Below are 14,327 nucleotides of genomic sequence, written 5' to 3'. Positions count from 1 at the left end.
CCCCCTTATGCACACACACCTCACACACCCCTCACACACACACCCCAAACACCCTCACACCCACACCCACCCCTCATACACACACCCCACACATACACACACACACACCCTCACACCTCTCACACACTCCCATGCCTGCACAAGTTTCTAGCTCACAGTGTTAGGCTTCGATGGAAGGAGGTTCCTGCCTCCCTTGGGTCCTCATCTCCCCACCCTGTGCCTTGATTTTGGACCTCCAACCCCAGCCTATGCCAAGCACATCCCCCCTACATCTGCTCAGCACAGCAGTAGGTTCTGCCTCAAAGCCAGGCCTGTGAACCTGATCACGGGTTCTGTAACCAAGCAGCGCTGATGCAGGCCCCGGGGCACCCTCTCCAGGTGCCCTGAGCCTGTGACATCAACGTGTCAGGGTCTTTAGAAAGAACTCTATAAAGTAGAGTGGTTTAGACAACAGTGATGTGCCTGTTTCAGACTTAGGTTTTTAAAAATTCCCACAGGCGTATGTTCACTCTGCTCAGTAGATCTTGGAAACTTCTAGTTAGAACCTTGCACCCCCCAAATGCAGACAAGATCGATGACCGCCACGGGGATCTTCCTCCCCAAACCCAGGGAAAAGGAGGGGGAACCGGGCATCCAGAGGCGGGCGAACTGCAATCAGTGGGTGTCGGCACCTCCTCCCACACTGGGACCCGTGGCCGACAGCCAGCGCGCATTACCGTGCCTCATCTTGACATCATGACATTTCTTCTCACGAGATCTCAGCAACGTTCGGATCCTGAGAGAAGCAATGACAGTGAGGGCAGGAGGACGTGGAGGATGCTTCCTTCAAGGAGGAAACGAGGTGGGCATCCACGAGGGCCCAACTGCATGGTCTACTCGCCCGGCCAAGCCCTGGCACCGTCCCATTCCTTCTGGTCACTTGACCTTGGCCACCTCCAGGGGATGGGGAAGGAAACCACTGTGGCCGGCAGCGCCTGCTCTCCACAGCATCTGAGGTTCTACGAGCTGGGTTTAGGTGCCCGCTCGTCAGGAAAGGCTCAGCCCCTGTGGCTCCCACAGCCCTGCCCCAGTGTTGAGGGGACTGTGCGGGGCCAGCAGCTGTGGGTTCCAAGTGTAGGATGTGCAGGAGGGCATGGAGGAAGGCTGCCCCTGCAGGACAGTCCAAGGGACAGGAACCCCAAGGAGTCTCAGGCTCATCCTCAGCACCCTAGAACCCACGCCCAGCCTCACAGACCCGCCATGGTCCTGGGCTGAGCAGTGAGGCCATGAAGAACGGCCTCTCAGAACCCTGTCCTTGCTGACAGGCATACAAGCCATCCCCGTTTACTGAAAACAGAATCACCCTCACAAGGAAAGAAGGAAAGCTACCCACAGCAGGAGGGGAACCTAAGGGCTCAAAATGCCTTCCCTGGGGGCCTGGGCCCCAGTGCTGCTTGGCTGTGTGGCTGGGCCACAGCCCTGGGCTCAGGGAGGAGAAAGCCACTACCCAGGGGGGAGGTGGGGACCCAGGGAGAGAAGACAGCCTTGAGGTCAAGGGAAAACAGGGAAAACGCCTTGGGCGCTTCACTCATCATCACCTCCCTCAGTCACACATGCACACTCATGTACACACTCACATGTGCTCAACATGAGCATGCACACCCAGACATGCACGCACTCTTGCGTGCACACACACCCTCACATGTGTGCATATACACATGTGCATGCCCTCACACACGCGATGCACACTCACACGCATTCCTGAATACACATGCACACGCAGGCGCTACTGCTGACCAGGCGAAGGCCACGCTTCCCTCAGCTCGCAGCGTATGGTCCACTGCTTAACAGCCTACTCCTGCCAACTAGGGACCATTAGGGTGGGTTCTTTCCCAGCATAAAATGCTGCAGAATATAAATTGCAATTAACACCGGTGCCAAAACAGCACTTAGAGAAAATAAGCACATTATTAACATCTGGCGAATACGGCTGAGTGTCGAGGCGGCGGGAATTCTCACTCAAAGTAAAAGGATTATTGCGGGGACGCTAAGCATGCCAGGGCCTCCATGGGGGGCTGCTCTCCCGGCAGCCTGCTCCCCAGCCTCTGAGCACAGGCCCCCAGCCCTGACTGTCAGCATAAATCACACTGCTGGTCAAAACCACTGCTCGGGGGAGACAGGCCACCCAGGCGCTATTGTAAAAACACACCGCAGCCTTCCTGGTACGTTCCCAGGAAAAGGGTTCTGTGGACGGAGCCGAGATGGCTCTGGATGAAAGGGGACACAAAAGCCACGGCGCCCAGAGCAGTGGAGGCCATGAGTGGGCCCTGGGGGGTCTGCCAGGCCGTTCCTGCCCTTCCCCGCCTGACCTGTCAGGCTGTGGCGGCCACCCCTGCTCTGAGGATAAGCAGCCCGGCCCCCTCCCCACTCTACTCTCACCACATGGTCTCCAGATGCCACTTTAAAGGTCTGAAAAAAATGTCCAGAATGAGGGGGCGGGGTCCAGCACCTCAAACCCTTGTCTACCAGGCCACACGACCCCCGGGGCCCTGGGCAGCCTACCCTGCAGCCGGTGGAGCAGCTGTGTGTCTCTCGGGGTGTGTCAGGCCCTCAGTGGGGGTCGCAGTAGGCACTTCCCAACTTCATCTGGAGACAGGCCCTTTGGGCTCTGCCTGGACGGGGGTGGGGGGGCATGCTGCTCTCAGAGAGGAGGAAGCCCACCTCACCCACAGTGAGAAAAGTGGAGCAAAGAGGAGGAGACCTTCTGGTAGCCCGGCCGTTGAAATGAGCGCAGCCCTGTCAGTTGGTCAGGGAGGCGAGGGCAATGCCCAGGAAGGGGCTGCCATCACCCCACAGCCTCCATGCAGAGTTGGGGGCATCCAGGCAGACGCGCACTCAGGAGAGCCTGGGAGCGCAGGTGGCGCGTGCTCCCCCAGCCCGACCCCGCAGCCCCCGTCCACGAAGCCCCTGGAGGCTCCCAACCTCCTCCAGCCAGGGCGTGTGGAGCTGTGACACAATTTGCCCAGGGACGAGTAGGCGGCTGACACCCAGAGACCAGCGTGCCCAGCAACTTGCTTCCAGGTCAACTCAGAAGCCACCCTTAGCCAGCAGGGTTGGGAGGTCCTGGGGCAGGTGGCAGCCAAGGAGGGCACAAGGAGTGTGGGTAAAGACTGGTGGCTCTGTGCCCCAGCCCCAGTGGGACACACCAGCCTCCAGGGCCGGGGGAGGTGGGCGGTGAGGGGCAGCCCTGCAGAGGCTGAGGCACCCTGAGCAGGAATCTGCCAAGCCCACACTCCCCGGCAGTCCCCATGGGGGCCGAAGCAGGGGCCTCGTGTGCAGGAGGAGCCCGACAGAGGCTCAGAGCCCTGTGGATGGGGAAAGCAAAGGTGCCATGGCCGGCATGGGTCAGACCTCAACATCAGGAGCTGGTGACTAACTTTTGGAATCACTGCGTTACATTTTTTAAAGTGCTAAGTGAAGTGATCTGAAAAGGAGGAATCCTACCACTCCTCAGGCCTTCAACGTTCTTCCTGGGTTTTAGTATTTCAAGTTCCTCTACCGAAGCCAAGTGCATACATATACATACATGAGTGTGCACATATATGTAGGTATATGTACGCATTTCCCCACAAACATGCATCAGTGTTCACGAGGGAACCAGTGTATTTCCAAGCGGAATGGCCTGGATCTTCCGGGGGGGCGGGCAAGGAGGCCCCTCTGGTAAAAAATGGGCCCTGCTCTCAGGCTCAAGGGCCCTAGGAGAGGGGGCTGCACAGCGGCCCCAGCCCCAGAGTCTCGCTGAGCCCGGCCATGAACATGTCTGACCATCGCCTCCCTAGAAACGCCCCAGAGGCGCATCTGTTCCAATAGGAAGGAGTTCCCAAATCCGCAGCACAGCTGAGCATATCCCTCAAGGTGTGTGGCATTCACCCCATCACAGCAGGCCCAGCGGTCCTTGGCCTGCACTGTGGAGACATCGGTGTGGTACACTCATTTGAGCTCCACCAGGAAGAGTTCACGTGCACCCCACATTCCCAGCATGGACATCCCAGCACAGGTCATGTGGCCTCATGGGACCCAGGAGGTGGGCGGGTGGGGAAAGAACATGAAGCCAGGGGTGGGACACAGTCACATGGCTCCCTGGGGACTTGGTCAGGGCCCTGCAGAGATCCCACTGTGTTGACACACATCTCAGTTCAAAAACGCCCTGCACCAGGCCCTGTGCACCCCTCCAGGCCCCAGACTCACCTGGCCCTTCCCCGTCTAAATCCATAGCCCACCTGACTCTCCAGAACCACCTCAAAGCACAAACCCTCAGCCCAAACGTCACTGCGCAGCAGGTCCCCATGGAGGAAGCAGGAGGGAGGAAGAGGCAGACACCAGAGGCCCGAGACGCAGTGGCAGAGCAGGGCAGCGCGGGGTGGGGCTGTCTTCCTTCTGGGATGAGCCAGGGGTCCCGGCATCCAGCAGGCTTCTCAGTCCTTTTTCCCAGCTGAGGCAGCAGCGGGCAGGGCTGGGGCACGGACAGCAGCCCCCGGTGTGGCCCCTCACCACCACAGGTTGGGCGGCTCCTCGGCCACTCTGCTCTTGAACAAGGTGACCTCATCTAGGTGCACCAGGGGGACGTCCCGGATGACATCGGTCAGGCCCTCATGGAGCAGGGGGAAGATGACCACGTTGAGTGCTGGTCGCTCCGCCTGGAAACTGAACCAGAGACAGCATCAGCAGAGCCAGCCAGGCTACAGAAGTGTGCCGGACACAGAGGGGACTCCAAGGGGCCTTGGAGCAGCCCAGTCTGGCTGGAGCCTGGTGGGGGAGCCACCAGGGCCAGCACCCCACCTGTCTGAACAGGCCACTGAGTTCTCGGCAGCCAGGGGGGTCACCCTCAGGGCCGGGTAATGCTGAGGGAGCATAGTTCTCCACACCTCAGGCCAGGACGACACCCAGGGCTCGGCCTGACTCCAGGGAGGGAGGAAGGGTAGCTGGAGAGGAGGGACAGGCGCCTGACCCGGCACAAAGCGCCAGGTAAGACAAGGCCATTGACACTGGCTCTGGGAGGGTGACCAAGAGGCAGCACGCTCCAGCATGTTCTGGAGTCAAGTATTCACATGAATTACCCAGGTCACCTGAGAGCATCTGTCTGACAAGCAGCTACTTCATAACAGGTGACAACAGCCGCTCAGCTCCCCAAAGTCTTGTCAGAGTAACCCCTACCCCCACACATGGAGGACAGGCCCCTCCACACGGAGGAGGGAAAGGCCAGGGGACTGAGCGCAGCACTTCACCCTCCTACGACCCCCCTGCGATGGCCATTTTGACCTTTATGCCCACGGAAGTTGGGGCTCAGAAAGGTTACACCCCAGTCCTCAGGTATCCCCAGACCAGAGCTAACAGAAGCTCACGTCCGCACCACCCCCACCCTCGTGCTCTCTCTCAGCCGGTGAGGAAGAACATGACAGACCAACAGCAACAGCTGCACCAAAGAGACAGAACACCACTTAAACCCCTGGGTGGTGCAAACAGTTAAGCGCTCCACTACCAGCCAAAAGGTTGGCAGTTCAAGCCCACCCAGAGGCCTGGCGATCTGCTTCTGAAAGGTCAAAGCCTTGAACGGCCGGTTCAAGAACACTGTGGAGCAGTTCTGCTCGCACACATGGGGTTGCCACAATCAGAACCCACTCGACGGCAACTAGTAACAACAGCAACAAAAAAAACCCCAAGTGTGGGCCAGGAGAATTCAAGGTCGAAGGGAAGACACAGCCGGCCCCAACGGAGTGAGCGCAGAAGACGTCGGACCCCAAATGACTCTTGTCACGGGAGAAGCTTCCGGCCTGCGGGTCTCACAAGGGGTGAGAGGAAGGCGCCCACACCACAGGGAACCTTGGCATTTGTCAGAACCAAGACAAAGTCTCCCAGCCTGGTGGCTCCCACAGGAATGAGGAAGACTGTGGTCTGGGCCTCGCCGGGGACACTCCCTACAGAAACAGCAACCCTGCCGGATAAAGGGCTGGATTTACGACACGTAAAGCAAACTCTAGAAAGGCATTCATAAAACTTGATGTCTTGGTAATAAAGACGCCAAGAAAATACCTCCCGGGTTTTGTGTCAGCGCTTTCCCTCTAACTGGCAGCTGCATCTCTGCGAGGACCTGGAGGCCATGGAACAGACGAGTCCCAGCCTGCGCATCTTCCGGTGACTGACTTGACTTGAAACAGGATCCTCTCAGAGCTATGCATGCCAGTGCCCCACCACCCTTCCCAGCCAGCGCCCCTGCCACCCGAGGCGCTCTGCGAGCTGCTGTCAAGATGGGGAGCTGGGATTAGTTCTCACCAGAAGCAAAGAATGCAGCCCGCCCACCCGTGGATGGCCAGGTGGCCGAGGGAGCAGCACCGAGGAGCTGGCACAAAGGCCCCGACAGAGGTGGAGGTGCAGCAAACAAGCCACTGTGCGTCCTTCTCCAGGGCTGTACCTGCAGGTCGCACCTGGACCGACTTCGGACCAGGCCAGACCTCCAAGCACACCCTACAGTAGTGGTTTCTTTCTTTTAAAAGCCCCTTCCTGGTTTCCCAGGAGCCTCCACACATGGTCACCACTGGGATTTACAGTCCTAAGCCGTGCAGCGCTGGCTGTATCTCCTTCCAGTCTTTTTACATCTGTTTTTTAAACACAGGTGCGATGCTGCCCTAGCACAATCCTGATTTTATGTCCTGCTGGTTTTTTTTTTTTTTGGTAGTGTAACAGACCATGTCCGGGCGTTTTCTGGGTCCCTGTGATGTCATTTCCTGTGGCCATCGTCCCAGCCGGCAGGTAGGCCACATTTATTTGGCCACATCCCTAGTCTGACATAATCTAGGGCCTTCTTTTTCACTATGATTTCAGTAAACATCTTTGAACACAGTATAGTCATTTCTGAATATTTGAATTGTTTCCTCAGAATAAATTTCAAAAGTAGGGTTATTGGGTCAAAAGGTATGAATGTTTTTATGCCTCAGAAGGCAAACCTATGACAAGGGAATCAAACACTGCTTCAGGGCCACAGTGAGAACCAGCTAACCAACCTGCCCCACTGGGGCCAAGAGGATGGTGGTCAGGACGGATGGAAAAGGAGAAAACCAGGGAATGTTTCCCTTACCATGAAGACTTCCTTAGTTTTATAAATTCACTACCTGTTTGTTATGACCCATTCAGAGAAGCAGAAAGAGCTGACCTGGAGTTACGAGGGCGAGACTCCAGGTTCCTCACCAACAAGGCACAACCCAGGGTGACAAGGAAGACGACAGCGGCCCCATTCACTGCGCCTGGCACCACACGCACTGGGCCCCGGAAGGTCACACATGTTCATTCAACCCCACAACACCCTCTGAAGTGGGCATCGCTAGCCTCACCACAGACAGGAAATGGAGGCTCAGGAAGGCTGAGTCCTGCCTAGCTGTGATGGGAGGTATTGGATTGCAGGTGAGGAAATGGCTCCCACGTTGTTGCGGGGACCCAAACTGAGAAAGGCCATCTGGCACCATGGGCCGGTTCAAATCCACAGTCTCTCAGCCAGTGTTATGGGCTGAATTGACTGGTCCCTGGGTGGTGCAAATGGTTTGTGCTCAACTACTAACAAAAGGTTGGCAGTCTGAACTCCCCAGAGGCTCCACGGAAAAAAGGCCTGGCAATCTGCTTCCGTAAAGATTACAGCTAAGAAAACCCTATGGAACATAATTAGATTAATGGAAACTGAACCACCAGAATGGAAATAATGAGAATGTTCATGCTTTGTGAAGAATGTAACCACAGTGTTACACTGGGGTAACTACTCTGTTTAACACTGTTCTACTCATATAACACATGAGGCCACACTGGAGTAGGGTGGGTCCTAACCCAACATGACTGGTGTCCTTAGAAAAGAGAAGAGACACAGAGGCAGGAAGACGGAGGAAGGACACCATGCAACTTCACAGCTGCAAATCAAAGAACAGCTGGGCTACCAGAAGCCAGGAGAGAGGCACAGATTCTCCCTTAGAGCCTCAGAAGGAATCGACACGGCCGACACCCTGATACGAAACTCCCAGCCTCCAGAACTGCTAAAGAATAAATTTCTGTTCTTCTGAGCCACCCAGCTGGTGGTACTTGTTACAGCAGCCCTAAAAAACAAACGCAGCCAGCAATCCCATTTCCAGGAATTTATCCTCTAAAAATACCCGCCCAGGGCGCGTGTGTGAGGACATTCTTTTCGGAGCTGGTTTTAATAGCAACACTGGAAATAACCAAAACATCCATCAACAGGGTTCTGGTTTAATAAATTATAGTCCAGCCAGCCAACAGAATACTCAACATCCCAAGGAATGAGGTAGGTCTCTGTGCTAATATTTAACACAAAAGAGACGCGGCTGGCTGGTCCGGGGAGCAGGACAGAATGCAGACCAACTTGCATGGGACACCCTAGTCTCTGATCTCGGGTTAACAACATTGGGGAGGAGACTATACATACACATGGGCTTATAGTCACACAGAACCATCACAGAAGGAGACATAAGAAGCTGGTAGCAGCAGCTGCTCTGGAATGGAAGGAAACTTACTTTTCGATGAACTTCTTGTACTGTTTATGTTGTAGTTATCTAGTGCTGCTATAACAGAAATACCACAAGTGGACGGCTTTAACAAACAGAAATTTATTGTCTCACTGTCTAGGAGGCTAGATGTCCAAATTCAGGGCACTGGCTCTAGAAGAAGGCTTTCTCTCTGTTGGCTCTAGAAGAAGGTCCTTGTCTCTTTGAGCTTCTACTCCTGGCTGATTATGTGGCTTGGCATCTCTCATCCCCCATCCCTGCTTATTAGCTTGTGTTTAATCTCTTTTATATCTCCAAAGAGATTGACTTAAGATGCACCCTATACTAATCCTGCCTTATTAACATAACAAAGGAAATCCATTCCCAAATGGGATTATAACCACAGGCATAGAGGTTAGGATTCACAACACATATTTTGGCGGGATATAATTCAATCCATAACAGCTTGATTTTTTAATTTAATATATTACTTTCATAATTTAAAAATCTAAGGAGCCTTGGTGGTGCACCGGTTAAGCACTCAGCTGCTAACCGCTAGGGTGGTAGTTCAAACCCACCCAGTGGTTTCTCGGGAGAAAGACCTGACTATCTGCTCCCATAAAGATTACAGCCAACAAAACCCTATGGGGCAGTTCTACTCTGACACATGGGGCCGCCATGAGCTGAAATCAACTTGACAGCACCTAACAACAACCCTAAAGCTGGTAGGTGTATCTCACACGTAAAATATAACATAGATTCATTTTATATCTATCAATTGACTTGACATTGAAAACATCTGGGGGGAAGATTACAAATGGAGCCCTAAGTGGACCCCAGAAGAGAACGAACTTGCCCTGCTTTAGATCTATAAAGGATGCTTCAAGTGTTGCAGCTGTATTTGTTTTTCTAAAAATTTCCTGGGGATACTTCTCCTCTAGAAGAGAGAATTTCCTTTCATAGCTTCAAGATTTAAGTCCTTGTTATGTGGTGGGAGGTGGAGGCCCCGCGCAAGGGGTGGGGGATAACGAGGGGGCTCCCTGACCAGGCCCATACCCAGCAGGAGGGCGTCAGCAGAGCCCACCAGCCTGCCTGCCTCTGGCCCAGCTCTGACCACACTCAAAACTGGGTCTGGCCTCAGAGCCTCCAGGAGGTACCAGATCCAGACCACAGCCAGCTTCCCAGGGCCGCCCGCCACCATGTCCTGGGACGTCTGTCTACCAGGAAGGCATGGCCCCAGACAGTTCGCCCAGGAGCGATGTGATCGGAAGAGCTGCATGGAGCATAGCTGAGGGGCAGCAGACACCAGGGCAGAGCCTGTCTGCAGGGAAGTCAAACACAGTCAGAGGGAGGAGGACTCTGGGGGCTAACCCTTGGGGCACAACACTGCCCAACGCCTCCCCCTACCCTCTACAGAGCCTAGTGTCACCAGACAGTCTCATCCCAGGCTTCTGGAGCCCCAAGGCGGCCAGGCCACACCTCACTGTCCCAGTTTTCTTCACTCTTTTCTTGAGGAGACTCTAGCAAGAGGGAGGGTCAGAGACCAGCGTAGAGGACTGCGGGCAGAAGTGTCCTCCAGTCACAGAAAGAACAGATGGCAACTCCATGTCATCCCTGCAGGGACAGGACCCATCGGAGCACAGGTACATGCCATGCAGTAGGTCCTCGCAGTGGGTCCTCGTGGTGCCTGCTCTGCCAGGCTGAGTGCTGTGCTCAGGCCCAGCTGTACAAATGGGGGAGCCCTGGGTTCCCCCTCCCCTGAGTAACAGTGAGGCCGGGAGGGCAGGGGCTCTGGTGGCAGAGGAAGAATTCCCAGGCTACCGAGTGACTACTCCACATCCAGGTCACCAGAGACAGGCTACAACGCAATGCAGAAAGTTCCCCGCCAACAGCATGCGTGGCCTCAGCCCCTGTGGAGTCCGATCTTGCCTCCCCCAGAGGCGGGCAGCCTTGATCAGATACTTTAGCAAGAAAATGTCTTCCACCTGCTGTTCAAAAACCCGGCCACAGCCCAGGCCCTGCAAACTCCTTCCAAGCCTCGACTGGGCAAGAACAGGGAGACGTGGCCCCACCTCCACCCCTAGAAACTCTGTTGGGGGGCCAAGGTGCCTTGGCTACTCACCTAGAGACCACCAGTGCCCAGACCCAGCCCCTCAGTCTTCCTCCCCAGAGCCAGAACTCACCTAACCATAACCAAGCTTTGTGTGAATGTTCCCCCAGTTTGACCTGAAAACGTGACCCCGCAGGCCTTTCCTGTGATGGGTGGGGATCAGCATCCCAGGTAGGGATGGCAGACTGGCCTCAAAGACCTGCCCAGAGCAGAGGTGAACCAAGGCCACTTGCTGTGGGTTCAAACTGCCTCCTCAGGAAGCGATTAAGGGAGCAAAACAGCACTTACTTCACATTTTAAAATCCACTCCCCATTCGGAAATGTCCCGAGTTGCCCAGGCTTAAACAACCGGCAGTGGCTCCATCTGTAACTTCACTCATTTCATTCCTCAACCTGTCTATAGCACAGATGCACACCACGTCCCCAGAGCTTCCGGGAATATGCAGTGCAACTGAGTAGGGGGCCACAGGCCTCCCTGATGGAGGACCCAGGAGCCACCAGCCCCAGGTGCTGGCCAGGAGCACAAGGCACTCAGGGAACCGTTTCCCCAGCTCTGTGCAAACCCAGAATGTGGAGTTGTGACTGCACGGCCACACTTCACTTCTACTTCGGTCACTCCCTGGGAAGGGCTGTGAGGGCGCTCTGTCTGGCTGGCCTCCTCGGTGCACATTTCCTCACCAGCACCAGACCCTGTCAAGGAATACATCCTAGGACCACTCGGGGAGGAATTTCCCACTAGGCCTCAGGGACAGGCAGAGCATGTGAGCCATCCATGGAATGTGAGGCCTGAGTCACAGTAGCCAACAGGGCTGAATTCCTAGGTGTCCTGGAGGAAGGAGGCTACCGGCCCCACATGAAGCCCCCACAGACCGACGACCATGGCCGTGAGGACAGGTGGCTCACAAGGCCCTCTTGAGGGGGACTGGCACCTGTGAGTGCCTGCAGGTGCCCGTCCTGTGGAGCACGCTGTCCCTGCCAGGCTTCACATCAGCCCAGCTTGGCCTCTAGGGCTCAGCTACAGAACTGGGATGTCTTGGGTCCTGTGACATATGTTCCCCAGCTCATCTTCTGTCTAGGGGTCTGCAGACAGGAACAGGAATATTCTAGAAGCAAGAGATGATTTTGCAACATACAGAAGAAAGAGCGCTGGGGCATAAAGAGGCCCTCCTGGAGCCTGAGGCCCAGGACTCAGTGGCCACCTGGCTACAGGACGCAGTTACTCCTTACCCATGCCCTGTCCACCTGTCCTGACAAGTACCGTGGGAGTCCCCAGGCAGTTGTCATCAGAGTCCCAAGGGCTGCCTACTGGCATAGACCTGGGCCTCTCTGCCCCACCCCTGCTCCCTGAGTGCTGGCCTCTCCCATTCACATGGCACCCTGGTTTCCTACAGGAGGCAGGAGAGGGTGGGGGGCCACGCAGCACTCAATGTCTGCTCTGCCACTTACTTACAGTCTAACCACAGTGATCTCCAAAACCTCTCCAGGTCTGGGTTTCCTCATACACAATGTAGGGGCAGCACCTGGCTGCTGTGGGATGGTTGAGAAGGCTGATGTGTCAACGTGCACCTGGTGTGGCACACAGTGCCCAGTCAAGGTCACATAGGAGGTCACAGCAGTGTCAGGGGACAGGTGCGAGGGCTGTTGTTTAACAGACAGGAAAAGAGGACTCTGAGGGAAGGGGCTCGAGCCAAGTCACAGAGCCAGAAGTGAGGCCGTGGAACAGGGGCACAGGCCACAGGAGCTGTCAGGCAAGCGAGGCTGCAGAGCAGGGGAGCAGCTGCAGGAGCTGATTGGGCAAGTGAGGCCAAAGAACAGGGGCATGGCCATGGGAGCTGGCGGGCAAGGCTGGTTTGACCTCGGCAGGGTGCCACATGGACCAAAGCCTCGGGTGTACTCCAATGAGAAACCAAAGAGAACTTGAGTGTTGACAGACAGGCCCACAGATGCCACAAGGCCTGGTAGGACATGCTAGGAGTAGGGAAGTCAAATGCAAGCCGGGAGAGCCCCGAAATTCCCACCAGAGCAGCCCTCTCAGCCCAGGGCAGCTGCTGGGAGCAGGCAGCAGAGGCGTGGCTCAGTGGGCACCAGGAGGGGACAGATTAAAGGGTATGCCCTTGACAGAGGGCAGCATGGTCTGGCTCTTCCCTCTCGATGGTGCCCAGGCTGAAGGCTGACCAGGATCCAGGCCTATCTAGGCAGCAGCCCACGCCTGTCAGCGTTAATTGACCGGGAACTGTATGTTGGCTCAGCCTGGGACAGGATGACTCAGGGGTTTCTGGGAAAGGCAGGAAGTGAAGCAGACAGAGGGAGGCACTGGCCCTGCGTGCCGCAGACTGCCCAGGCCTGCTAGCTGTGGCCGCTCGGTATCCCTGAGGCCAGGAGGGAGGTGGGGGGAGTCATCGCAATCCCATGGATTTGGAAGTCCGTTTCCACAGTGGAAGCAAGAGGGAAACAGGCAGGAAACGCCTCACCCCTGTGTCCACAAGGTCGGGTTCCCACTCAATGCTGCCGTTACCCAAACTCTAAACCCAGATCTGGCACTAGGGCCGCTGGATGGGGCCAAAAAGGGGGAACGTGCACAGGAAAGCCAACTGAAAGCCAAGGGGAGGCTACATGCTACAAGAAGTCAGAGGAATGCCCAGAAATCTGAGATTTAAACCTGAAAGAGCAAGCTCAAGATACAGAAGATGAAAAACAGAGAATGAACATCGTTCAAGGTTCTGTGCTTGGCAGGGCATTTTCACGTTATGCCAGCACCATTTGTTAAAGAGACTGTCTTTTCCCCAATTAACGGACTTTGGGCCTTTGTCAAATATCAGCTGCTCATAGGTGGATAAATTTATGTTTGGATTCTCAATTCCGTTCCATTGGTCTGTGTATCTGTTGTTGTACCAGGCTGTTTTGACTACCGTGGCAGTATAATAGGTTCTAAAATCAGGCAGTGTGAGGCCTGATTTTAAAAAATTCTGCAAGATTCTGTAATGGTGGACACATGACAAGATGCACTTGTCCAAATCCACAGGACCATACAACATAAACAGTTTACGCCTGCTGGGCACAACGGTTAAGCACTCCGCTGCTAACCAAAAGGTTGGCAGTTCAAATCCACCCAGCAGCTCTACAGGAGAAAAGACCTGGTGATCTGCTCCCGTAAAGACTACAGCCTAGACAAGAAGATAAAACACTCAGGAATAAATCTAACCAGAGATGTGAAAGACCTATACGATGAAAACTACAAGACATTGCTGCAAGAAACCAAAAGAGACCTGCATAAGTTGAAAAACATACCTTGCTCATGGATAGGAAGACTCAAAATTGTGAAAATGTCAATTCTACCAAAAGCGATCTACAGATACAATGCAATCGCGATCCAAATTCCAACGGTATTTTTTAATGAGATGGAGAAAGAAATCACCAACTTCGCATGGAAAGGGAAGAGGCCCCGGATAAGTAAAGCATTACTCAAGAAGAACAAAGTGGGAGGCCTCACACTACCTGATTTTAGAACCTATTACACCACCACAGTAGTCAAAACAGCCTGGTATTGGTACAACAGATACATAGACAAATGGAACAGAATTGAGAATCCAAACATAAATTTATCTACCTACGAGCAGCTGATATTTGACAAAGGCCCAAAGTCCGTTAATTGGGGAAAAGACAGTCTCTTTAACAAATGGTGCTGGCATAACTGGATATCC

At 54.9% G+C, this 14,327-nt stretch overlaps 1 protein-coding gene across 1 annotated transcript in view; it reads right to left on the bottom strand.

Moving 5' to 3' along the window:
• Positions 1–4,526: 4,526 nt before the first annotated feature.
• FBXL18 (F-box and leucine rich repeat protein 18) overlaps positions 4,527–14,327 on the bottom strand; it is a 43,015-nt gene continuing 33,214 nt past the window's right edge. Inside the window, exon 5 of the mRNA XM_004380833.3 lies at positions 4,527–4,683. Coding sequence (XP_004380890.1) covers positions 4,527–4,683 — 157 coding nt within the window. The remainder of the gene's footprint in view (positions 4,684–14,327) is intronic.

This window comes from Trichechus manatus, unplaced genomic scaffold, assembly GCF_000243295.1.
Source record: "Trichechus manatus latirostris isolate Lorelei unplaced genomic scaffold, TriManLat1.0 scaffold00077, whole genome shotgun sequence".
NCBI classification, from domain to species: Eukaryota; Metazoa; Chordata; class Mammalia; order Sirenia; family Trichechidae; genus Trichechus; species Trichechus manatus.
The sequence above is the reverse complement of the archived record's forward strand: the minus strand, read 5'-3'. Positions and strand labels throughout refer to the sequence as shown.